This window comes from Malus sylvestris, chromosome 7, assembly GCF_916048215.2.
Source record: "Malus sylvestris chromosome 7, drMalSylv7.2, whole genome shotgun sequence".
NCBI lineage: Eukaryota > Viridiplantae > Streptophyta > Magnoliopsida > Rosales > Rosaceae > Malus > Malus sylvestris.
In genome coordinates, this window is record NC_062266.1 from 9,291,660 (window position 1) to 9,318,412 (window position 26,753).

Consider the following 26,753-nt stretch of genomic DNA (forward strand, 5'->3'; position numbering starts at 1 on the left):
CTGGAAAGCTGATGTTGCGTGTGAAGATTACAGACAAGCAATCCTGTCGGGGATCTGGCTCTCGAGATTCGAAGAACGATGCCTCTTCGATTTTTGAGAAAGCAATCCTGCTGGGGGTCTGGCTCTCGAGATTCGGAGAGCGGTGTCTCTTCGATTTTTGAGAAAGTAATCATGTTGGGAGTCTGGCTCTCGAGATTCAGAGGGCGGTGCCTCTTCGATTTTGGAGCAAGCAATTTTGTTGAGAGTGTTTTCTCGAATGTGAGTAAAGGTTGGACATGTTTGCTAGTCTACCTTGCCACGAAGCACAGAGGTTGACACACAGGGATTTTCCAATTATCCAGCAGTGGTACTGTTCTTTTACCCTTGTGGGTAATAATATGGTAGCTAGACCTTCAAAATTTATGTGTCTAAACTTTGTTAGTGCTATTTCTTCGCTATTCTTTTACCCTTCTTGGTCAGAGCGATGTAGTGGGAGCTGCAAGCTTCACGTGTCTCAACTTTGTCAGAGAATTTTGGCAAAGTTATCTGTGGTACCCATGAGCTAATGTTGCGTATGGAAAGTGGGTGATTGAACAGTAAGATTCATGTACTTTCTACTTCACCAGAAATCTTCGACAGAATGCCCGTAATTTCTGCAAAGCTGAGTGTGCGTGTGACAGGTGCTGACAAGGCTGAAAAAGTAGGTGCCTCTTCGATTTCTAAGATCGGCCCTCGTGGTCTCTGAGCAGCCTAGCTTTTGAGAAAGCAAGCGCCTCTTCGATTTCTGAGATCGGCCTTCATGGTCTTTGAGCAGCCCAGCTTTTGAGAAAGCAAACGCCTCTTCGATTTCTGAGATCGACCCTCGTAGTTTCTGAGCAACCCAGCTTTTGAGAAAGCAAACGCCTCTTCGATTTCTGAGCAGGCGCCTCTTCGATTTCTGAAGCTCCGTAAAGTGCAGATTTTTATAGAGGTTGGCATTAAGTTCCAAAGCACACTTGAATCTCCACTAGTAGAAGCTCCATTCTTGCACTTCTAAGATCTTGATTTGTCCGACCTCCTCTCTTCAACACCTTTGAAAATGTCTGGCCCATCCGACCGTCGTTTTGACTTGAACCTTGTTGAAGAGGCAGCCCCGCCTTCTCCAGACAACATATGGCGCCCATCCTTCGTCTCCCCTACTGGTCCTCTTACTGTTGGGGATTCCGTGATGAAGAATGATATGACCGCTACGGTGGTGGCTAGGAACCTTCTCACTCCCAAAGATAACAGACTACTTTCCAAACGGTTTGATGAGTTGGCTGTTAAGGATTCTCTGGCTCTCAGTGTTCAGTGTGCAGGTTCTATGTCTAATATGGTCCAACGCCTATTTGCTCGAACCCGCCAAGTTGAATCATTGGCGGCTGAAGTGATGAGTCTCAAACAGGAGATTAGAGGGCTCAAGCATGAGAATAAACTGTTGCACTGGCTCGCACATGACTATGCTACAAACATGAAGAGGAAGCTTGACCAGATGAAGGAATCTGATGGTCAGGTTTTACTTGATCATCAGAGGTTTGTGGGTTTGTTCCAAAGGCATTTATTGCCTTCGTCTTCTGGAGCTGTACCGCGTAATGAAGCTCCAAATGATCAACCTCTGATGCCTCCTCCTTCTAGGATTCTGTCCAGTACTGAGGCTCCGAATGATCCCCCTCCGATGCCTTCTCTTTCTGGGGCTCTACCGACTGCTGAGACTTCTCCTAAGCAACCTTTGTGAAAGCTCCCTCTTGTTTGTTTATTTTGACTCATGTATATGTACATATTTGTAACTTATCGGGGATATCAATAAATAAGCTTTGCTTCATTTTAACGTATTGTGTTAAATACACCAAAGCCTTCTTCACTAAGTTCTTTGAATTTTTCTTTTGTTGAAGCTTTGTAAGTGGAACATGTAGGTTGAGGTAGTGTTCCCTTAATTTCCCGAGTGAGGAAAACTTCTCGGTTGGAGATTTGGAAAATCCAAGTCACTAAGTGGGGTCGGCTATATGAATCTTGGAACGCCATTGTGCTCGGTCCTGTGTCATGTCCTCCGTTAGATCCAAGTACTCTAAGTCTTTTCTTAGAGTCTCTTCCAAAGTTTTCCTAGGTCTTCCTCTACCCCTTCGGCCCCGATCCTCTGTCCCATAGTCGCATCTTCTAATCGGAGCGTCAGTAGGCCTTCTTTGCACATGTCCAAACCACCGTAACCGATTTTCTCTTATCTTTCCTTCAATTTCGGCTACTCCTACTTTACCCCGGATATCCTCATTCCTAATCTTATCCTTTCTCGTGTGCCCACACATCCAACGAAGCATCCTCATCTCCGCTACACCCATTTTGTGTACGTGTTGATGCTTCACCGCCCAACATTCTGTGTCATACAGCATTGCTGGCCTTATTGCCGTCCTATAAAATTTTCCCTTGAGCTTCAGTGGCATACGGCGGTCACACAACACGCCGGATGCACTCTTCCACTTCATCCATCCAGCTTGTATTCTATGATTGAGATCTCCATCTAATTCTCCGTTCTGTTGCAAGATAGATCCTAGGTAACGAAAACGGTCACTCTTTGGTATTTCTTGATCTCCGATCCTCACCCCTAACTCGTTTTGGCCTCCATTAGCATTGAACTTGCACTCCATTTATTATGTCTTTGATCGGCTTAGGCGAAGACCTTTAGATTCCAACACTTATCTCCAAAGGTTAAGCTTTGCATTTACCCCTTCCTGAGTTTCATCTATCAACACTATATCGTCTGCGAAAAGCATACACCAAGGAATATCATCTTGAATATGTCCTGTTAACTCATCCATTACCAACGCAAAAAGGTAAGGACTTAAGGATGAGCCTTGATGTAATCCTACAATTATGGGAAAGCTTTCGGTTTGTCCTTCATGAGTTCTTACGACAGTCTTTGCTTCTTCATACATATCCTTTATAGCTTGGATATATGCTACTCGTACTCCTTTCTTCTCTAAAATCCTCTACAGAATGTCTCTTGGGACCCTATCATACGCTTTTTCCAAATCTATAAAGACCATGTCTAAATCATTTTTCCCATCTCTATATCTTTCCATCAATCTTCGTAAGAGATAGATTACCTCCATGGTTGAACGCCCTGACATGAACCCGAATTGGTTGTCCGAAACCCGTGTCTCTTGCCTCAATCTATGCTCAATGACTCTCTTCCAAAGCTTCATTGTATGACTCATTAGCTTAATACCCCTATAGTTCATGCAATTTTGTACGTCACCCTTGTTCTTGTAGATATGCACCAAAGTGCTCGTTCGCCACTCATTTGGCATTTTCTTCGTTTTCAAAATCCTATTGAAAAGGTTAGTGAGCCATGTTATACCTCTCTCCCAAAACTTTCCACACTTCGATTGGTATATCGTCTAGGCCCATTGCTTTTCTATGCTTCATCTTCTTCAAAGCTACAACCACTTCTTCCTTTCGGATTCGACGATAAAAAGAGTAGTTTCTACACTTTTTTGAGTTACTCAACTCCCCTAAAGAAGCACTCCTTTCATGTCCTTCATTGAAAAGATTATGAAAATAACCTCTCCATCTGTCTTTGACCGCGTTCGCTGTAAAATTGGACAAAATGCAATAAGCAATAATTAAATATCACTACTTTCCTTCCAAAAGCGCATACTTCATCAATGGTAACATTAGGCCCCCTCAACAAATTCCAAATTCTACACTCAGATCCAATCAGCAATAATATAATAAAAAGGCATATAGAGATCCAAAATGTTGAAATTACAATAAAAAATCAAATCATGCTTTAAAGAAATGCAACATATTCATGAAAAACTTGAAATTTTGGGAACAATTCACTTCATTCATTAGAATCAAAGTAAAGAGATTGAAGCCAAAATTTGAAACAAAAACCATAATCGAATTAACAAAATTATATCATTTGAAAAGGATAATAACTAAGAAATAAAACAGATTGAGAAGGACAATCATGACCTATGCCCAACTGCTCCTAGAAGAATTGTATCGATTGCTTAGCTGACAAAAGGGTCTCATCATGTAATGGCACTCCAGTCAAATCCAAATATCCAAATGTTATATAATTACTAATCCCAACAAAATTACTCGATTATACAACACACAGAGCAGCTCAAAATGTTAAACATTGACCCAAAGAAAATATGGGAAAATTAAAGACTTTTCCTTTTAATTTTCCCACCGTTTCTCAGGAACCAAACAGGTAAAATGGAAATAAAATTGAGAAAAGGAAGAAAACGGAAGCAGAATTAAAAGAAACCATCGATGGAGGGGGCGAGGTTGAGACCAATGCCATCGCCGAGAAGCAAAGTGATGGGGTAGCGTTTGGAGGGTGGGGCTGCAGAGCAACTGATCTTACCCACTCTGCTTTCATCGACCGCTAAACAGAGAAAAAGGAGATAAAAATAAAAAAATAAAAAAAATTGTCGTATAAATAAATTTGTAAAAGTGGGAAAATTGGCGGTGATTAAAATTTGTAAAAGGAGCAACTGATCCTACCCACTCTGCTTCATCGATGGATATTGTATAAATAAATTTGAAACCCCTCATACCTTAAATTGGAATTTCGAAACTGAAAGACGAAGGCAAGACGACGACATAGTACGGTTTGCCGGCGTTCGTACGAAAACAGCTCGCCAGAATTAGAAGACCTAGAACCTAGCCGCTTAACACTTGAAATCGATTTGTTGGTTTCGAGGTTTAAGTGTGGGAATTCGCTTTGCTGATTTGAGGGTTTTAGGTTTCGAATATTTTTCTGTTAATTGTGAGCAACAGAGCTAAAGGGGACGATGTTTTGCCAGATGAGGCGAAGAGGCAAAGGGGAAGATTCACTCACTCCAATCCTTCAAGAACCCATAATTTTTTCAATCTTTGGAACCCTAGAAAAATCACCAGAAGATTAATTTCTTTGGAAAAGAATTTTTTAAAATCTAAAGTAGGATAAATTGCTTACCTTCCGTATAGAGGGTTTTGGAAAATGCAAGGATGGACTGGTGGCGCGTCGCGGTTCTCGCGTGTGAGCTAGTCGTCGAATTTGGGTACAGGTGGAAAAGCAATTTACAGAGTTGGCGGTGGTTTTGTTTGATTGAAGAATCTCGTTGAAAGAGGAGGAAGGCTTTCGAAAATGGAGCACTGCAGCAGGAAGGAAAAGGTGGAGGAGATTGGTTGATTCGTGATAGTGTCATTCCCCTTTCACTTAAAGAATAAAACAAGGAACTTTAACGAAAAGCACCTGGTACTGTTTACTTTAACGAAAAATCACATTTTTACACTAAAAAGTCAATCCTGGTACTATTCACTTTAGCCTTTATTTTGTCCTTATCATTAAAACTCAAAATTTTCAAACCCTTTTCATTAGTTTGCTATAAAACAATTATAGCTACGTAACCTTTTCTCTACGTAAGATTGTGTCATTAGCACGGAACGGGACAAAGAGACAAATAAAACAATCACAAACCCGCCTCTTAAACCTACAGCCTTCTGCGACTTGAACATTTCTTCGCCTCGGACCCCAGAGGACTCCGCCAAGGCCGTTCCCGGCGACCCATTTCCTCTCGACGGTGCTCGAGCCAGCCGAGCCCTCAGGATTCAGCAACTCTCTCTTTGGGAAATGGATTCCCTTTGGGTGTTATACCTTCCTAATCCCCCACTTCTAACAGGGACTTGGGTTCTTTCTCTCTCCAGTCCCTCTTGCTCAGACCAGCTACCTCTAACTGGTACACTGCTACAACTTCTTTGCTTAGCTATTGCCTATTGGGTTTTTCTCAATCTTTTTATTTATTTTTCGTTTAATGGATATTCTTTTTCGTTTTACGTGTCCGTGGATTAGTTTGTGGTTTCTATAGTTACTGAGAAAATGATGGGAAATGGGTGTGATTCGTTTGTTGTTTGTTTGGTTGCTGGGAAAGTTTGGAGGGAAGAGCAATTGAAATTGTTGTTATGGGGTGGAATTGGGTAATGGAAAAAGGTTAGGAAAGATAATTTGTCTCCTGTTCCTGAGAAATGTACCTTTTTTTTGTTCTCCAAATTCGTATTTTTGTAAATGATTTTTATATTACTAATTGCTAAAGAGCCTCTGCTTCTAGGCTTGGTTTGTGCTATGTTTGATATGTAGGAAGATGTTGGTATATATTATATAAGATTTGGATTATTGGTGAATTACTTGATGTGAGAAAGAGAGATTGAGTGGAAAGCTTGACAGCCGAACAAAGCTTGTTTGCCTTGTTATAGTGGTATAACACATAAAGCATGAATTTTTTGTTGCCTCATTATTTTACTGATTTGCAAGGGGGTTCTTATGTTTTTCGAGAGCATCAAAGTTTCCTTTGCTTTATCACGTTTATCGGAGCAATGGTTGGGATTATCCAACTTTTCTTTTTATGGGACTTTGTAGGTGAAAAAGTTTGTTTCGATGTTTTGAAATTTGAAAAATATCGTATCTAATGAATGTACTGTGTAAATGCATTGAAAATGCATTTTTTTTCTGATCCAAATGCGTTGAGTTTTGGGCAGTTCCGCCCGAAGAAACTTTTTCTTCTATTAAAGCTGAATTTACTAATGACGAGATGGAGGTCTCTACATTCAAAGATGTGGTGAAGCATGTCATGGACAAGTCACTTTATTCATTTGGATTATGCGCACAGCTTCTTTTGTCTCCGTCATCATCCATACAGTTGAGCACAGAAGGGAATGGTGAGAAAAAAAAGTAAATTGATGCTCTTTCACAAGGCACACATTTGCTTTCCTAGTTTTGACCTTTAATCAAATTGTTTAAACAGTCAGAATTCATGTTATCTTTTGTTTTCCAGGTTCGTGAAGCGAGTTTGAGTGATTTATGGGTGTAGGTGGATGATATGTTTACTGATTGCAGTTGTTAGATTTAATGTTCTTCCTGGGGTTTGTTCATGCCAGGTTGATCCGTTGTAGTATCATCGTACTGCGATTTTTTATCTTTCATACGACAAATTTCTCATATAGGAATTAAAGTTAAACATATGTAATTCTAGGGATGTATCTACATGAGCTATTAATCACTTGAACATATACCAGAATCAGTGAGCATGTATAATCTTAAAAGTATTATTCCTAATTTCTTAATTGTTGAAAAATAAGGCCTTGTTTGGTCTCTAGGATTGGAATGGAATGGATAAACTACTGTATTCAATGTATATTAAAGATAAAGGTGAATGAGTTTTCATATTGAGGGGATTAGAAGGGGGATAAGACATCAACAACAACAATAACAAAGCCTTTTCCCACTAAGCGGGGTCGGCTATATGAATCCTAGAACGCCATTGCGCTCATTTGTGTCATGTCCTCCGTTAGATCCAAGTACTCAAGTCTTTTCTTAGGGTCTCTTCCAAAGTTTTCCTAGGTCTTCCTCTACTCCTTCGGCCCCGAACCTCTGTCCCGTAGTCACATTTTCGAACCGGAGCGTCAGTAGGCCTTCTTTGCACATGTCCAAACCACCGGAACCGATTTTCTCTCATATTTCCTTCAATTTTGGCTACTCCTACTTTACCTCGGATATCCTAATTCCCAATCTTATCCTTTCTCGTGTGCCCATACATCCCACGAAGCATCCTCATCTCCGCTACACCCATTTTGTGTACGTTGATGCTTCACCGCCCAACATTCTGTGCCATACAACATCGCTGGCCTTATTGCCGTCCTATAAAATTTTCCCTTGAGCTTTAGTGGCCTACGACGGTCACACAACACGCCGGATGCACTCTTACACTTCATCCATCCAGCTTGTATTCTATGGTTGAGATCTCCATCTAATTCTCCGTTCTTTTGCAAGATAGATCCTAGGTAGCGAAAACGGTCACTTTTTGTGATCTTCGCTAGATTGCTCCGGTCATTAGTGTGGATAAGTATATAAATGGATAGAGATAGGAAAGCAAACACAAGATGTACGTGGTTCACCCAGATTGGCTACTTTTTGTGATCCATCCAGCTTGCTTACTTGTAGTTTCATGCTTGGTCAAGCGAGATACAAACCATGTAGTAGGAGTCCCCCAAGTCGCCGAGCTGGGAGATCTGCTGAAAGAGGTGACAGACAAGGTAAGCAATCAGAGCTCCGGCTGATTGTTCACATTCTCCCTATCTTGCAGGCAGGATGAAGGATAAAGAGAAGAAAAATGAGGAGAGATGATATGGGATACTTTTGCTTTTGAAGAAGTAACTTTCCACAGGCTTATTCTTGAACTGGGCTGGAGGGTTTTCTGGTTTCCTCCAGAGTATAAGGCCGACTGAAGAATTTGAGGGTCAAAACAAGTCCATCAAATCTAGAGTACGTTCGACCCTGCTGATATGGGATACTTTTGCTTTTGATAGAGTAGTGGATGTATCGGCACGTGTGCTGTTACGCTTGTCTCCACATGCTTCCTTGTATCCTTCTCACTTGCCCTATCTGTTCCTCAGGCAGATGCGGTATCTTCCCTGGAAGCATAAGATGTTGAAGATGAGTACTCGAGAGCAATGCCAGGTAAGTAATCAGGTAAGGGGTTCCAGGCAGTCAGTTCCTGGCTGGAAGCTTGATTCCAAGTGCTGACTGATTGCTCTCTTTCTCCTTGTCTTGCAGGTAAGAACAAGGCCAAAGGAAAAGATAGGGAAAAAGCATGATATGGGATACTCTTGCTTTTAACCCTGATGATATGAGATATTCTTGCTCTAGTATAGCTTGTTTACAGAGGTATTATCCGGGGGAAAGAAAGCTGAATATTTCGAAAGGCTTTGTTGGGAGTGCCCTCTCAGATAAGAGAAAGGGTTGAGCATTTTTGCAGGTCTGCCTGTCCGTTAGGGATGGAAGTCGACATATATAGGAGTCTCCCTAACATCAAGTAATAATGTTATTCCTTTATCCTGCTTGGTTATAGCACGGTAGTGGGAGCTGCCAGCTTCACATGTTTTAACTCTGTCAGAGCACTTTGAAAAAGTGGTTTGTGGTATCTGGAAAGCTAATGTTGCGTGTGAAGATTACAGACCTGTCGGGGTCTGGCTCTCGAGATTCGGAGAACGATGCCTCTTCGATTTTTGAGAAAGCAATCATGCTGGGGGTCTGGCTCTCGAGATTCGGAGAGCGGTGTCTCTTCGATTTTTGAGAAAGTAATCATGTTGGGAGTCTGGCTCTCGGGATTCGGAGGGCCGTGCCTCTTCGATTTTGGAGCAAGCAATCTTGTTGGGAGTGTTTTCTCGAATGTGAGTAAAGGTTGGGCATGTTTGCTAGTCTACCTTGCCACGAAGCACAGAGGTTGACACACAGGGACTTTCCAATTATCCAGCAGTGGTACTGTTCCTTTACCCTCTCTTCGATTTTGAGAAAGTAATCATGTTCGGAGTCTGGCTCTCGAGATTCGGAGGGCGGTGCCTCTTCGATTTTGGAGCAAGCAATCTTGTTGGGAGTGTTTTCTCGAATGTGAGTAAAGGTTGGGCATGTTTGCTAGTCTACCTTGCCACGAAGCACAAAGGTTGACACACCGGGACTTTCCAATTATCCAGCAGTGGTACTGTTCCTTTACCCTCTCTTCGATTTTTGAGAAAGTAATCATGTTGGGAGTCTGGCTCTCGAGATTCGGAGGGCGGTGCCTCTTCGATTTTGGAGCAAGCAATCTTGTTAGGAGTGTTTTCTCGAATGTGAGTAAAGGTTGGGCATGTTTGCTAGTCTACCTTGCCACGAAGCACAGAGGTTGACACACCGGGACTTTCCAATTATCCAGCAGTGGTACTGTTCCTTTACCCTTGTGGGTAATATTATGGTAGCTAGACCTTCAAAATTTATGTGTCTAAACTTTGTTAGTGCTATTTCTTTGCTATTCTTTTACCCTTCTTGGTCAGAGCGATGTAGTGGGAGCTGCAAGCTTCACGTGTCTCAACTTTGTCAGAGAATTTTGGCAAAGTTATCTGTGGTACCCATGAGCTAATGTTGCGTATGGAAAGTGGGTGATTGAACAGTAAGATTCATGTACTTTCTACTTCACCAGAAATCTTCGACAGAATGCCCGTAATTTCTGCAAAGCTGAGTGTGCGTGTGACAGGTGCTGACAAGGCTGAAAAAGTAGGTGCCTCTTCGATTTCTAAGATCGGCCCTCGTGGTCTCTGAGCAGCCTAGCTTTTGAGAAAGCAAGCGCCTCTTCGATTTCTGAGATCGGCCTTCATGGTCTTTGAGCAGCCCAGCTTTTGAGAAAGCAAACGCCTCTTCGATTTCTGAGATCGACCCTCGTAGTCTCTGAGCAACCCAGCTTTTGAGAAAGCAAACGCCTCTTCGATTTCTGAGCAGGCGCCTCTTCGATTTCTGAAGCTTCGTCGAGTGCAGATTTTTATAGGGGCTGACATTAAGTTCCAAAGCACACTTGAATATCCACCAGTAGAAGCTCTATTCTTGCACTTCTAAGATCTTGATTTGTCCGACCTCTTCTCTCTTCAACACCTTTGAAAATGTCTGGCCCCTCCGACCGTCGTTTTGACTTGAACCTTGTTGAAGAGGCAGCCCCGCCTTCTCCAGACAACATATGGCGCCCATCCTTCGTCTCCCCTACTGGTCCTCTTACCGTTAGGGATTCCGTGATGAAGAATGATATGACTGCTGCGGTAGTGGCCAGGAACCTTCTCACTCCCAAAGATAACAGACTACTTTCCAAACGGTCTGATGAGTTGTCTGTTAAGGATTCTCTGGCTCTCAGTGTTCAGTGTGCAGGTTCTGTGTCTAATATGGCCCAACGCCTATTTGCTCGAACCCGCCAAGTTGAATCATTGGCGGCTGAAGTGATGAGTCTCAAACAGGAGATTAGAGGGCTCAAGCATGAGAATAAACAGTTGCACCGGCTCGCACATGACTATGCTACAAACATGAAGAGGAAGCTTGACCAGATGAAGGAATCTGATGGTCAGGTTTTACTTGATCATCAAAGATTTGTGGGTTTGTTCCAAAGGCATTTATTGCCTTCGTCTTCTGGGGCTGTACCGCGTAATGAAGCTCCAAATGATCAATCTCTGATGCCTCCTCCTTCTAGGGTTTTGTCCAGTACTGAGGCTCCGAATGATCCCCCTCCGGTGCCTTCTCTTTCTGGGGCTCTACCGACTGCTGAGACTTCTCCTAAGCAACCTTTGTGAAGGCTCCCACTTGTTTGTTTATTTTGACTCAAGTATATGTACATATTTGTAACTTATCGGGGATATCAATAAATAAGCTTTCCTTCATTTCAACGTATTGTGTTAAATACACCAAAGCCTTCTTCGCTAAGTTCTTTGAATTTTCTTTTGTTGAAGCTTGTATGTTGAAGCTTTGTGAGTGGAGCATATAGGTGGAGGTAGTGTTCCCTTAATTTCCCGAGTGAGGAAAACTTCTCGGTTGGAGACTTGGAAAATCCAAGTCACTAAGTGGGATCGGCTATATGAATCCTAGAACGCCATTGTGTTCTGTCCTGTTTCATGTCCTCCGTTAGATCCAAGTACTCTAAGTCTTTTCTTAGGGTCTCTTCCAAAGTTTTCCTAGGTCTTCCTCTGCCCCTTCGGCCCTGAACCTCTGTCCCATAGTCGCATCTTCTAATCGGAGCGTCAGTAGGCCTTCTTTGCACATGTCCAAACCACCGTAACCGATTTTCTCTCATCTTTCCTTCAATTTCGGCTACTCCTACTTTACCCCGAATATCCTCATTCCTAATCTTATCCTTTCTCGTGTGCCCACACATCCAACGAAGCATCCTCATCTCCGCTACACCCATTTTGTGTACGTGTTGATGCTTCACCGCCCAACATTCTGTGCCATACAGCATCGCCGGCCTTATTGCCGTCCTATAAAATTTTCCCTTGAGCTTCAGTGGCATACGGCGGTCACACAACACGCCGGATGCACTCTTCCACTTCATCCATCCAGCTTGTATTCTATGGTTGAGATCTCCATCTAATTCTCCGTTCTTTTGCAAGATAGATCCTAGGTAACGAAAACGGTCGCTCTTTGGTATTTCTTGATCTCCGATCCTCACCCCTAACTCGTTTTGGCCTCCATTTGCACTGAACTTGCACTCCATATATTCTGTCTTTGATCGGCTTAGGCGAAGACCTTTAGATTCCAACACTTCTCTCCAAAGGTTAAGCTTTGCATTTACCCCTTCCTGAGTTTCATCTATCAACACTATATCATCTGCGAAAAGCATACACCAAGGAATATCACCTTGAATATGTCCTGTTAACTCATCCATTACCAACGCAAAAAGGTAAGGACTTAAGGATGAGCCTTGATGTAATCCTACAGTTATGGGAAAGCTTTCGGTTTGTCCTTCATGAGTTCTTACGGCAGTCTTTGCTCCTTCATACATATCCTGTATAGCTTGGATATATGCTACTCGTACTCCTTTCTTCTCTAAAATCCTCCAAAGAATGTCTCTTGGGACCCTATCATACGCTTTTTCCAAATCTATAAAGACCATGTGTAAATCCTTTTTCCCATCTCTATATCTTTCCATCAATCTTCGTAAGAGATAGATTGCCTCCATGGTTGAGCGCCCTGGCATGAATCCGAATTGGTTGTCCGAAACCCGTGTCTCTTGCCTCAATCTATGCTCAATGACTCTCTCCCAGAGCTTCATTGTATGACTCATTAGCTTAATTCCCCTATAGTTCATGCAATTTTGTACATCGCCCTTATTCTTGTAGATAGGCACCAAAGTGCTCATTCGTCACTCATTCGGCATCTTCTTTGTTTTCAAAATCCTATTGAAAAGGTCAGTGAGCCATGTTATACATGTCTCTCCCAAAACTTTCCACACTTCGATTGGTATATCGTCTGGGCCTACTGCTTTTCTATGCTTCATCTTCTTCAAAGCTACACCCACTTCTTCCTTCCGGATTCTACGATAAAAAGAGTAGTTTCTACACTCTTCTGAGTTACTCAACTCCCCTAAAGAAGCACTCCTTTCATGTCCTTCATTGAAAAGATTATGAAAATAACCTTTCCATCTGTCTTTAACCGCGTTCTCTGTAGCAAGAACCTTTCCATCCTCATCCTTGATGCACCTCACTTGGTTTAGGTCCTTTGTCTTCTTTTCCCTTGCTCTAGCTAGTTTATAGATATCCAACTCTCCTTCTTTGGTATCTAGTCGAAAATAATCCATCTCCTACCTTCAAGTAACCCACATTTTTTTCATTTCTTTCGTCAACATACCTTGAATATAGTGGGTTGTCCATTTCAATCCAATCTTAGAGACCAAATGAGGCCACAATTTTTTCAATTCTTTCCTGAACATACCTTGGATATAGGTCATATTTATCACATGCTTCAGACGGCTTAATTTACAAGTTTCTTATGTTTACCACCTTTAAATATAGGTTACATGGCTAGACAACATTGCACATATGCACTGCACCGAACATAGATAAAAGTGGAAAGTTTCATGTCTGCAAATTAAGAGCCATGTACAGAAAAAGTTAATGTCTGTACCTTTAACATTGCACATGTGCTCCCTAAGCTGTGTTAGTGAAAAAGTTCATGTCTGTACCTTTATTTCCTTCATTTATCTTCATGTTTAAATTATGAGCTTTATTACCATGATATTACACTTGAGGCTGCATGGCCTGAACTGTTCGTTGACCATAAAGGAAAATACTGGGATTTGCCTGAGTCAATGTCCTTAGATATGTCATCACTTGTTTCCGGTTCTGGATTGTGGTACCGCATTGGTCTACCTAAAAACATCCAGGCAGTTAATTCCGTAGATGGTGAGGCACCTACTTCTCTAATGCCTGGATTCTGCGCAAAGGCTGCCTTTTCTTATGAAAAAAGCCAAGATCTGTGGAGGCAAAATGAGACACGAAAAGACATCATGATACAGAAAGAAAAGGGTTGGTTTTGGCGGCCATCTTATGATGTGCGTCATAAAGAACCTCATTCTTCAGTATCTGGAATTTTTGGTAATTTTACACATTACTCATATTTTCTGTGATAACTTGTATTATCTCATTACATTTTTGTTGGAAGTTTTATACCAATACTCAGGTGCAATATCGTATAACTTTTTAGCTTATACATTTGCCTGTTTTTATACATGTATACATGTTTTGGTACCTCTTAGTTTCACTTATATTGTATGTGTAGTAGTTTTCTACTTTAATATTAAACCCAGCATATGTAATGAGTATGTCACCTCGTTTCATCTGTTCCGTGGTTGTAGGTAGATGTGCCTGCAGTAAAAAAAAACATCATAAATAATAGTAATAAAATATAATTCTAGAGACAAAAGTTCTAACAGAACAATCCAATATTTTTGTTTTGTGTTTATTAGTCCAGGTCTGTTGCCGACAGTGTGCAATCTCTTAAGGATTTTACCTTTACTATTTCCTGATGTTTGCACCACAGAAGACCAGATACGGAATTCTATACAACAACAACAACAAAGCCTTTTCCCACTAAGTGGGGTCGGCTATATGAATCCTAGAACGCCATTGCGCTCGGTTTTGTGTCATGCCCTCCGTTAGATCCAAGTACTCTAAGTCTTTTCTTAGAGTCTCTTCCAAAGTTTTCCTAGGTCTTCCTCTACCCCTTCGGCCCTGAACCTCTGTCCCGTAGTCACATCTTCGAACCGGAGCGTCAGTCGGCCTTCTTTGCACATGTCCAAATCACCAGAGCCGATTTTCTCTCATCTTTCCTACAATTTCGGCTACTCCTACTTTACCTCGGATATCCTCATTCCCAATCTTATCCTTTCTCGTGTGCCCACACATCCCACGAAGCATCCTCATCTCCGCTACACCCATTTTGTGTACGTGTTGATGCTTCACCACCCAACATTCTCTGCCATACAACATCGCTGGCCTTATTGCCGTCCTATAAAATTTTCCCTTGAGCTTCAGTGGCCTACGACGGTCACACAACACGCCGGATGCACTCTTTCCATCCAGCTCGTATTCTATGGTTGAGATCTCCATCTAATTCTCCGTTCTCTTGCAAGATAGATCCTAGGTAACGAAAACGGTCACTTTTTGTGATCTTCGCTAGATTGCTCCGGTCATTAGTGTGGATAAGTATATAAATGGATAGAGATAGGAAAGCAAACACAAGATGTACGTGGTTCACCCAGATTGGCTACGTCCACGGAATAGAAGAGTTCTCATTAATTGTGAAGGGTTTACACAAGTACATAGGTTCAAGCTCTCCTTTAGTGAGTACGAGTGAATGATTTAGTACAAATGACATTAGGAAATATTGTGGGAGAATGATCTCGTAATCACGAAACTTCTAAGTATCGGAGTGTGGTGTCGTCTTGACTTGCCTTATCTGTCTCATAGGTAGATGTGGCATCTTCTCTGGAAGTACTCTTCCTCCATCCAGGGGTGGTATCTTTAACTGGTGGAGATGCACAAGGTAATGTATCAATTTCACTTGAAGCTTACTTGTAGTTTCAGGCTTGGTCAAGCGCGATACAAACCATGTAGTAGGAGTCCCCCAAGTCGCCGAGCTAGGGGGTCTGCTGAAAGAGGTGACAGACAAGGTAAGCAATCAGAGCTCCGACTGATTGTTCACCTTCTCCCCATCTTGCAGCAGCATGAAGGATAAAGAGAAGAAAAATGAGAAGAGATGATATGAGATACTTTTGCTTTTGAAGAAGTAACTTTCCACAGGCTTATTCTTGAACTGAGCTGGAGGGTTTTCTGGTTTCCTCCAGAGTATAAGGCCGACTGAAGAATTTGAGGGTCAAAACAAGTCCATCAAATCTAGAGTACGTTCCACCCTGCTGATATGGGATACTTTTGCTTTTGACAGAGTAATGGATGTATCGGCACGTGTGCTGTTACGCTTGTCTCCACATGCTTCCTTGTATCCTTCGCACTTGCCCTATCTGTTCCTCAAGCAGATGCGGAATCTTCCCTGGAAACATAAGATGATGAAGATGAGTACTCGAGAGCAATGCCAGGTAAGTAATCAGGTAAGGGGTTCCAGGCAGTCAGTTCCTGGCTGGAAGCTTGATTCCAAGTGCTGACTGATTGCTCTCTTTCTCCTTGTCTTGCAGGTAAAAACAAGGCCAAAAGAAAAAACAGGGAAAAAGCATGATATGGGATACTCTTGCTTTTAACCCTGATGATATGAGATATTCTTGCTCTAGTATAGCTTGTTTGCAGAGGTATTATCGGGGGGAAAGAAAGCTAAATATTTCGAAAGGCTTTGTTGGGAGTGCCCTCTCAGATATGATGAAGGGTTGAGCATTTTTGCAGGTCTGCCTGTCCGTTGGGGATGGAGGTCGACATATATAGGAGTCTCCCTAACAACAAGTAGTAATGCTATTCCTTTACCCTGCTTGGTCATAGCACGGTAGTGGGAGCTGCCAGTTTCACATGTTTTAACTCTGTCAGAGCACTTTGAAAAAGTGGTCTGTGGTATCTGGCTCTCGAGATTCGGAGAACGATGCCTCTTCGATTTTTGAGAAAGCAATCATGCTGGGGGTCTGACTCTCGAGATTCGGAGAGCAGTGTCTCTTCGATTTTTGAGGAAGTAATCATGTTGGGAGTATGGCTCTCGAGATTCGGAAGGAGGTGCCTCTTCGATTTTGGAGCAAGCAATCTTGTTGGGAGTGTTGTCTCGAATGTGAGTAAAGGTTGGACATGTTTGCTAGTCTACCTTGCCACGAAGCACAAAGGTTGACACACAGGGACTTTCCAATTATCCAGCAATGGTACTGTTCCTTTACCCTCTCTTCGATTTTGAGAAAGTAGTCATGTTGGGAGTCTGGCTCTCGAGATTCGGAGGACGGTGCCTCTTCGATTTTGGAGCAAGCAATCTTGTTGGGACTGTTTTCTCGAATGTGAGTAAAGGTTGGGCATGTTTGCTAGTCTACCTTGCCACGAAGCACAGAGGTTGACACATAGGGACTTTCCAATTATCCAGCAGTGGTACTGTTCCTTTACCCTTGTGGGTAATAATATGGTAGCTAGACCTTCAAAATTTATGTGTCTAAACTTTGTTAGTGCTGTTTCTTTGCTATTCTTTTACCTTTCTTGGTCAGAGCGATGTAGTGGGAGCTGCAAGCTTCACATGCTCAACTTTGGCAGAGAACTTTGGCAAAGTGATCTGTGGTACCCATGAGTTATTGTTGCGTGTGGGAAGTGGGTGATTGAACAGTAAGATTCATGTGCTTTCTACTTCACCAGAAGTCTTCGACAGAATGCCCATAATTTCTGCAAAGCTGAGTGTGCGTGTGACAGGTGCTGACAAGGCTAGAAAAGTAGATGCCTCTTCGATTTCTGAGATCGGCCCTCGTGGTCTCTGAGCAGCCCAGCTTTTGAGAAAGCGAGCGCCTCTTCGATTGATTCGGAGAACGGTGCCTCACCGATTTTTGAGAAAGCAATCATGCTGGGGGTCTGGCTCTCGAGATTCGGGGAGCAGTGTCTCTTCGATTTTTGAGAAAGTAATCATGTTGGGAGAGTGGCTCTCGAGATTTGGAGGGCGGTGCCTCTTCGATTTTGGAGCAAGCAATCTTGTTGGGAGTGTTTTCTCGAATGTGAGTAAAGGTTGGGCATGTTTGCTAGTCTACCTTGCCACGAAGCACAGAGGTTGACACACAGGGACTTTCCAATTATCCAGCAATGGTACTGTTCCTTTACCCTCTCTTCGATTTTTAAGAAAGTAGTCATGTTGGGAGTCTGGCTCTTTAGATTCGGAAGACGGTGCCTCTTCGATTTTGGAGCAAGCAATCTTATTGGGAGTGTTTTCTCGAATGTGAGTAAAGGTTGGGCATGTTTGCTAGTCTACCTTGCCACGAAGCACAGAGGTTGACATACATGGACTTTCCAATTATCCAGCAGTGGTACTGTTCCTTTACCCTTGTGGGTAATAATATGGTCAGAGCGATGTAGTGGGAGCTGCAAGCTTCACGTGCTCAACTTTGGCAGAGAACTTTGGCAAAGTTATCTGTGGTACCCATGAGCTATTGTTGCGTGTGGGAAGTGGGTGATTAAACAGTAAGATTCATGTGTTTTCTACTTCCCCAGAAGTCTTTGACAGAATGCCCATAATTTCCACAAAGCTGAGTGTGCGTGTGACAGGTGCTGACAAGGCTGGAAAAGTAGGTGCCTCTTCGATTTCTGAGATCGGCCCTCGTGGTCTCTAGGGAGCCCAGCTTTTGAGAAAGCGAGCGCCTCTTCGATTTCTGAGATCGGCCTTCGTGGTCTTTGAGCAGCCCAACTTTTGAGAAAGCAAACGGCTCTTCGATTTCTCAGATCAACCCTCGTGATCTCTAAGCAGCCCAACTTTTAAGAAAGCAAACGCCTCTTCGATTTCTGAGGAGGCGCCTTTTTGATTTCTGAAGCTCCGTCGAGTGCAGATTTTTATAGAGGCTGGCATTAAGTTCCAAAGCACACTTGAATCTCCACCAGTAGAAGCTTCATTCTTGCACTTCTAAGATCTTGATTTGTCCGACCTCTTCTCTCTTCAACACCTTTGAAAATGTCTGGCCCCTCCGACCGTCGTTTTGACTTGAACCTTGTTGAAGAGGCAGCCCCGCCTTCTCCAGACAACATATGGCGCCCATCCTTCGTCTCCCCAACTGGTCCTCTTACCGTTGGGGATTCCGTGATGAAGAATGATATGACCGCTGCGGTGGTGGCCAGGAACCTTCTTACTCCCAAAGATAACAGACTACTTTCCAAACGGTCTGATGAGTTAGCTGTTAAGGATTCGCTGGCTCTCAGTGTTCAGTGTGCAGGTTCTGTGTCTAATATGGCCCAACGCCTATTTGCTCGAACCCGCCAAGTTGAATCATTGGCGGCTGAAGTGATGAGTCTCAAACAGGAGATTAGAGGGCTCAAGCATGAGAATAAACAGTTGCACCGGCTCGCACATGACTATGCTACAAACATGAAGAGGAAGCTTGACCAGATGAAGGAAACTGATGGTCAGGTTTTACTTGATCATCAGAGATTTGTGGGTTTGTTCCAAAGGCATTTATTGCCTTCGTCTTCTGGGGTTGTACCGCGTAATGAAGCTCCAAATGATCAACCTCTGATGCCTCCTCCTTCTAGGGTTCTGTCCAGTACTGAGGCTCCAAATGATCCCCCTCTGGTGCCTTCTCTTTCTGGGGCTCTACCGACTGCTGAGACTTCTCCTAAGCAACCTTTGTGAAGGCTCCCTCTTGTGTGTTTATTTTGACTCATGTATATGTACATATTTGTAGCTTATCGGGGATATCAATAAATAAGCTTTCCTTCATTTCAACGTATTGTGTTAAATACACCAAAGCCTTCTTCGCTAAGTTCTTTGAATTTTCTTTTGTTGAAGCTTGTATGTTGAAGCTTTCTGAGTGGAGCATGTAGGTTGGGGTAGTGTTCCCTTAATTTCCCGAGTGAGGAAAACTTCTCGGTTAGAGACTTGGAAAATTCAAGTCACTGAGTGGGATCGGCTATATGAATCTTATTTGCAAAATGAAATTGTAATGCCATTTCTCACTTTTCTTCTGGTCAACGGTGGCATTACATTTTTGGTAGAAGCTGCACTGCCTGGTTTCAGGATGGGTACAACCCAGTGGCAATTGATATGAAGGGAGACGAGGACAATTCTAGGAGCAATAAGAAAAGAAATCCATTCAGTGCTGATTTTTTCGGCTCTCTCTGCTGTACTTTCCAGCACGGGAAATTTAGAGAGCTCTACGGTGATCTAACCAGGATTGCTTCTCGTCTGGATATTTGTTCAGCTTCAGCTTTGGCTAAAAGGTTTATTAATGGTTTGAAGAGTTCCTCTGCTAATAGTGCAAAAGATCCGATGTCCTCCCCTAGGATCAATCTAGTCTTTCAGCAGCATGTATTTCTATTTATACCTTAACTGTTTAAATGTTGTGCACCTTAAGTTGGCAGATAATTTTTAAATGCAGTTATGCACAATATGTTACAAAACCTGCATAGTCATTCGCTAATTGGTACTTGTGGAAGCGTGTATGCCCTGTCTGAGTTCTATAATCTGCAGTCATTTTTCTGCTGATGTATCTGTACAGTCGTTTGCTCATGTGTTTTAATGTACGACTATCAGATCAGCGTAGAACTTTAAAATGAGAGGATGCCTTTATATGGCTATTAACATGCGTGGCTGGGGTGAATGTTTTGGTTACTGGGATGAAAATCCAATTGTAATTGACACATTACCTTTCCTTTGTAGATTTATGGGCCAATTGTCTTTAGAGTGGATTCCAGGGTTGCACTTGACTCCGTAAGTATCGTGCCACATCCACTTGAAGGCTGAAGAGAGTTTGAGTAGCAAAGCAACAACAACAACAAAGCCTTTTCCCACTAAGTGGGGTTGGCTATATGAATCCTAGAACGCCATTGCGCTCGGTTTTGTGTCATGTCCTCCGTTAGATCCAAGTACTCTAAGTCTTTTCTTAGGGTCTCTTCCAAAGTTTTCCTAGGTCTTCCTCTACCCATTCGGTCCTGAACCTCTATTCCGTAGTCACATCTTCGAATCGGAGCGTCAGTAGGCCTTCTTTGCACATGTCCAAACCCATTTTGTGTACATGTTGATACTTCACCGTCCAACATTCTGTGCCATACAACATCGCCGGCCTTATTGCCGTCCTATAAAATTTTCCCTTGAGCTTTAGTGGCCTACGACGGTCACACAACACGTCGGATGCACTCTTCCACTTCATCCATCCAGTTTGTATTCTATTGTTGAGATCTCCATCTAATTCTCCGTTCTTTTGCAAGATAGATTCTAGGTAGCGAAAACGGTCGCTCTTTGGTATTTCCTGATCTCCGATCCTCACCCCTAACTCATTTTGGCCTCCATTTGCACTGAACTTGTACTCCATATATTCTGTCTTTGATCGGCTTAGACGAAGACCTTTAGATTCCAACACTTCTCTCCAAAGGTTAAGCTTCGCATTTACCCCTCCGAGTTTCATCTATCAACACTATATCGTTTGCGAAAAGCATACACCAAGGAATATCATCTTGAATATGTCCTGTTAACTCATCCATTACCAACGCAAAAAGGTAAAGACTTAAGGATTGTTGATGCACAAAATCAGTGAGGACTTTGGTACAATAGAAAGTATTAAGTTTGTGATCTTCGCTAGATTGCTTTGGTCATTAGTGTGGATAAGTATGTAAATGGATAGAGACAGGAAAGCAAACACAAGATGTACGTGGTTCACCCAGATTGGCTATGTCCACGGAGTAGAGGAGTTCTCATTAATTGTGAAGGGTTTACGCAAGTACATAGGTTCAAGCTTTCCTTTAGTGAGTACAGGTGAATGATTTAGTACAAATAACATAGGTTCAAGCTCTCGTCTTCACTTGCCTTATCTGTCTCATAGGTAGATGTGACATCTTCTCTGGAAGTACGCTTCCTCCATCCAGGGGTGATATCTTTAACTGGTGGAGATGCACAAGGTAATGTATCAATTTCACTTGAAGCTTACTTGTAGTTTCAGGCTTGGTCAAGCGAGATACAAACCATGTAGTAGGAGTCCCCCAAGTCGCCGAGCTAGGTGATCTGCTGAAAGAGGTGACATACAAGGTAAGCAATTAGAGCTCCAAGCAATCAGTCCCAGATCAGAAGTTTGATTTCGAGTTCCGGCTGATTGTTCTCATTCTCCTTATCTTGCAGGCAGCATGAAGGATAAAGAAAAGAAAAGGAGAATAGATGATATGAGATACTTTTGCTTTTGAAGAAGTAACTTTCCACAAGCTTATTCTTGAACTGGGCTGGAGGATTTTCTGGTTTCCTCCAGAGTATAAGGCCGACTGAAGAATTTGAGGGTCAAAACAAGTCCATCAAATCTAGAGTACGTTCGACCCTGCTAATACGGGATACTTTTGTTGTTGCCAAAGTAGTGGATGTATCGGCACGTGTTCTGTTACGCTTGTCTCCACATGCTTCCTTGTATCCTTCTCACTTTCCCTATCTGTTCCTCAGGCAGATGTGGTATCTTCTCTGAAAGCATAAGATGTTGAAGACGAGTACTCGAGAGCAATGTCAGGTAAGTAATCAGGTAAGGGGTTCCAGGCAGTTAGTTCCTGACTGGAAGCTTGATTCCAAGTGCTGACTGATTGCTCTCTTTCTCCTTGTCTTGCAGGTAAGAACAAGGCCAAAGGAAAAAACAGGGAAAAAGCATGATATGGGATACTCTTGCTTTTAACCCTGATGATATGAGATATTCTTGCTCTGGTGTAGCTTGTTTGCAAAGGTATTATCGGGGGGAAAGAAAGCTGAGTATTTCGAGAGGCTTCGTTGGGAGTGCCCTCTCAGATAGGAGTTTCCCTAACAACAAGTAGTAATGCTATTCCTTTACCCTGCTTGGTCATAGCACGGTAGTGGGAGCTGCCAACTTCACGTGTGTCAGAGCACTTTGAAAAAGTGGTCTGTGGTATCTGGAAAGCTGATGTTGCGTGTGAAAATTACAGACAAGCTTTATCCAAGGAGATCTGGCTCTCGAAGTTGAGAAAGCGGTGTCTCTTCGGTTTTCGTACAAGCAATCCTGTCAGGGATCTGGCTCTCGAGATTCGGAGAACGGTGCCTCTTCGATTTTTAAGAGAGCAATCCTGCTGGGAGTCTGGCTCTCGAGATTCGGAGAGCGGTGTCTCTTCGATTTTTGAGAAAGTAGTCATGTTGGGAGTCTGGCTCTCGAAATTCGGAGGACGGTGCCTCTTCGATTTTGGAGCAAGCAATCTTGTTGGGAGTGTTTTCTCGAATGTAAGTAAAGGTTGGGCATGTTTGCTAGTCTACCTTGCCACGGAGGACAGAGGTTGACACACAGGGACTTTTCAATTATCCAGCAGCGGTGTTGTTCCTTTACCCTTGTGGGTAATAATATGGTAGCTAGACCTTCAAAATTTATATGTCTAAACTTTGTTAGTGCTGTTTCTTTGCTATTCTTTTACACTTCTTGGTCATAGCGATGTAGTGGAAGCTGCAAGCTTCACGTGTCTAAACTTTGTCAGAGATCTTTGGCAAAGTTATCTGTGGTACCCATGAGTTGATGGTGCGTGTGAAAAGTGGATGATTGAACAGTAAGATTCACGTGCTTTCAACTTCACCAGAAATCTTTAACAGAATGCCCGTAATTTCAGCAAAGCTGAGTGTGCATGTGACAGGTGCTAACAAGGCTGAAAAAAGCAGATGCCTCTTCGATTTCTGAGATCGGCCCTCGTGGTCTCTGAGCAGCCCAGCTTTTGAGAAAGCAAGCGCCTCTTCGATTTCTGAGATCGGCCTTCGTGGTCTTTGAGCAGCCCAGCTTTTGAGAAAGCAAATGCCTCTTCGATTTTTGAGATCGGCCATCGTGGTCTCTGAGCAGCCCAGCTTTTGAGAAAGCAAGCGCCTCTTCGATTTCTGAGATCGGCCTTCGTGGTCTTTGAGCAGCCCATCTTTTGAGAAAGCAAATGCCTCTTCGATTTCTAAGATCGGCCCTCGTGGTCTCTGAGCAGCCCAGCTTTTGAGAAAGCAAACGCCTCTTCGATTTCTGGGCAAATGCCTCTTCGATTTCTGAAGCTCCGTCGAGTGCAGATTTTTATAGAGGCTGGCATTAAGTTCCAAAGCACACTTGAATCTTCACCAGTAGCAGCTCCCTTCTTGCACTTCTAAGATCTTGATTTGTCCGACCTCTTCCCTCTTCAACACCTTTGAAAATTTCTGGCCCCTCTGACCGTCGTTTTGACTTGAATCTTGTTGAAGAGGCAGCCAGCCTTCTCCAGACAACATATGGCGCCCATCCTTCTTATCCCTTACTGGTCCTCTTACCGTTAGGGATTCCGTGATGAAGAATGATATGACTGCTGTGGTGGTGGCCAGGAACCTTCTCACTCCTAAAGATAACAGACTACCGGTCTGATGAGTTAGCTGTTAAGGATTCTCTGGCTCTCAGTGTTCAGTGTGCAGGTTCTGTGTCTAATATGGCCCAACGCCTATTTGCTCGAACCCGCCAAGTTGAATCATTGGCGGCTGAAGTGATGAGTCTCAAATAGGAGATTAGAGGGCTCAAGCATGAGAATAAACAGTTGCACCGGCTCGCACATGACTATGCTACAAACATGAAGAGGAAGCTTGACCAGATGAAGGAATCTGATGGTCGGGTTTTACTTGATCATCAGCGGTTTATGGGTTTGTTCCAAAGGCATTTATTGCCTTCGTCTTCTGGGGCTGTACCACGTAATGAAGCTCCAAATGATCAACCTTCGATGCCTCCTCCTTCTAGGGTTCTGTCCAGTACCGAGGCTCCGAATGATCCCTCTCCGGTGCCTTCTCTTTCTAGGGCTCTACCGACTGCTGAGACTTCTCCTAAGCAACCTTTGTGAAGGCTCCCTCTTGTGTGTTTATTTTGACTCATGTATATGTACATATTTGTAACTTATCGGAGATATCAATAAATAAGCTTTGCTTCATTTCAACGTATTGTGTTAAATACACCAAAACCTTCTTCACTGAGTGGGGTCGGCTATATGAATCTTAGAACGCCATTGTGCTTGGTCCTTTGTCATGTCCTCTGTTAGATCCAAATACTTTAAGTCTTTTCTTAAAGTCTCTTCCAAAGTTTTCCTAGGTCTTCCTCTACCCCTTCGGCCCTGAACCTCTGTCCCGTAGTCGCATCTTCTAACCGGAGCATCAGTAGACCTTCTTTGCACATGTCCAAACCACTGTAACCGATTTTCTCTCAATTTTCCTACAATTTCGGCTACTCCTACTTTACCTTTGATATCCACATTCCTAATCTTATTCTTTCTCGTGTGCCCACACATCCAACGAAGCATCCTCATCTCCGCTATACCCATTTTGTGTACGTGTTGATGCTTCACCGCCCAACATTCTGTGCCATACAGCATCGCCGGCCTTATTGCCGTCCTATAAAATTTGCCCTTGAGCTTCAGTGGCATACGGCGGTCACACAACACGCCGGATGCACTCTTCCACTTCATCCATCTAGCTTGTATTCTATGGTTGAGATCTCCATCTAATTATCCGTTCTTTTACAAGATAGATCCTAAGTAGCAAAAACGATCGCTCTTTGGTATTTCCTGATCTCCGATCCTCACCCCTAACTCATTTTGGCCTCCATTTGCACAGAACTTGCACTCCATATATTCTGTCTTTGATCGGCTTAGGCGAAGACCTTTAGATTCCAACACTTCTCTCCAAAGGTTAAGCTTCGCATTTACACCTTCCTGAGTTTCATCTATCAACACTATATCGTCTGCGAAAAGCAAACACCAAAGAATATCATCTTGAATATGTCCTGTTAACTCATTCATTACCAACGCAAAAAGGTAAGGACTTAAGGATGAGCCTTGATGTAATCCTACAGTTATGGGGAAGCTTTCGGTTTGTCTTTCATGAGTTCTTACGAGAGTTTTTGCTCCTTCATACATATCCTTTATAGCTTGGATATATGCTACTCGTACTCCTTTCTTCTCTAAAATCCTCCAAAGAATGTATCTTGGGACCTATCATACGCTTTTTCCAAATCTATAAAGACCATGTGTAAATCCTTTTTCCCATCTCTATATCTTTCCATCAATCTTCATAAGAGATAGATTGCCTCCATGGTTGAGCGCCCTGGCATGAACCCGAATTGGTTGTCCGAAACCCGTGTCTCTTGCCTCAATCTATGCTCAATGACTCTCTCCCAGAGCTTCATTGTATGAATCATTAGTTTAATACCCCTATAGTTCATTAGCTCTTTTGCCACTCAGTTGGCATATTCTTCATTTTCAAAATCCTATTGAAAAGGTCAGTGAGCCATGCTATACCTGTCTCTCTCAGGACTTTCCACACTTCGATCGGTATATCGTCTGGGCCCACTGCTTTTCTATGCTTCATCTTCTTCAAAGCTACAACCACTTCTTCCTTCCTGATTCGACGATAAAAGGAGTAGTTTCTACACTCTTCTTAGTTACTCAACTCCCCTAAAGAAGTACTCATTTCATGTCCTTCATTGAAAAGATTATGAAAATAACCTCTCCATCTGTCTTTAACCGTATTCTCTGTAGCAAGAACCTTTCCATCCTCATCCTTGATGCACCTCACTTGGTTTAGATCCCTTGTCTTCTTTTCCTTTGCTCTAGCTAGTTTATAGATATCCAACTCTCCTTCTTTGGTATCTAGTCGCTTATACATGTCGTCATAAGCCGTTAACTTAGCTTCTCTCACAGCTTTCTTCGCCTCTTGCTTCGCTCTTCTATACCTTTCACCATTTTCATCGGTCCTGTCCTTGTATAAGGCTTTACAACATTCCTTCTTAGCCCTCACCTTTGTTTGTACCTCCTCATTCCACCACCAAGATTCCTTTTGGTGTGGGGCAAAGCCCTTGGACTTTCCTAATACCTCTTTTGCTACTTTTCGGATACAACTAGCCATGGAATCCTACCTTTGGCTAGCTTCCCCCTCTCTATCCCACCCATACTGGGTGATTACTTTCTCTTTGAAAATGACTTGTTTTTCTCCTTTTAGATTCCACCATCTAGTCCTTGGGCACTTCCAAGTCTTGTTCTTTTTTCTCACTCTTTTGATATGTACATCCATCACCAACAAGCGATGTTGATTAGCCAAGCTCTCTCTCGGTATAACTTTGCAATCCTTACAAGTTATATGATCCCCTTTCCTCATTAGAAGAAAATCTATTTGTGTTTTTTACGACCCACTCTTGTAGGTGATCACATGTTCTTCTCTCTTCTTAAAGAAGGTGTTGGCTAAGAAGAGATCATATGCCATTGCAAAATCCAAGATAGCTTCCCCATCCTCGTTTCTCTCCCCAAAACCATGGCCACCATGA

At 42.9% G+C, this 26,753-nt stretch overlaps 2 protein-coding genes and 1 long non-coding RNA gene across 5 annotated transcripts in view; all 3 read left to right on the top strand.

Moving 5' to 3' along the window:
* Positions 1–1,035: 1,035 nt before the first annotated feature.
* On the top strand, positions 1,036–19,235 carry LOC126627841 (uncharacterized). Its single transcript, XM_050297414.1, has 3 exons — positions 1,036–1,316; positions 10,709–10,902; positions 18,899–19,235. Exons 1-3 carry the CDS (start codon positions 1,058–1,060, stop codon positions 19,118–19,120), a joined length of 675 nt encoding a protein of 224 aa, XP_050153371.1. The 5' UTR covers positions 1,036–1,057; the 3' UTR covers positions 19,121–19,235.
* LOC126627864 (uncharacterized) lies at positions 5,446–7,121 on the top strand. Its single transcript, XR_007625148.1, has 2 exons — positions 5,446–5,726; positions 6,523–7,121. It is a non-coding gene; the product is annotated as an uncharacterized LOC126627864 (long non-coding RNA).
* The window catches only part of LOC126627837 (protein TRIGALACTOSYLDIACYLGLYCEROL 4, chloroplastic-like), a 48,495-nt gene continuing 34,846 nt past the window's right edge, over positions 13,105–26,753 (top strand). The window contains exons 1-2 of one of the 3 annotated variants that reach the window (XM_050297406.1): positions 13,105–13,920; positions 19,483–19,795. The gene's annotated coding sequence lies outside the window, so the exon portion shown is untranslated. Of the gene's footprint in view, positions 13,921–19,416; positions 19,796–26,753 lie in introns of those variants that run through there. The other 2 variants (XM_050297407.1, XM_050297405.1) reach the window with 2 other exon arrangements.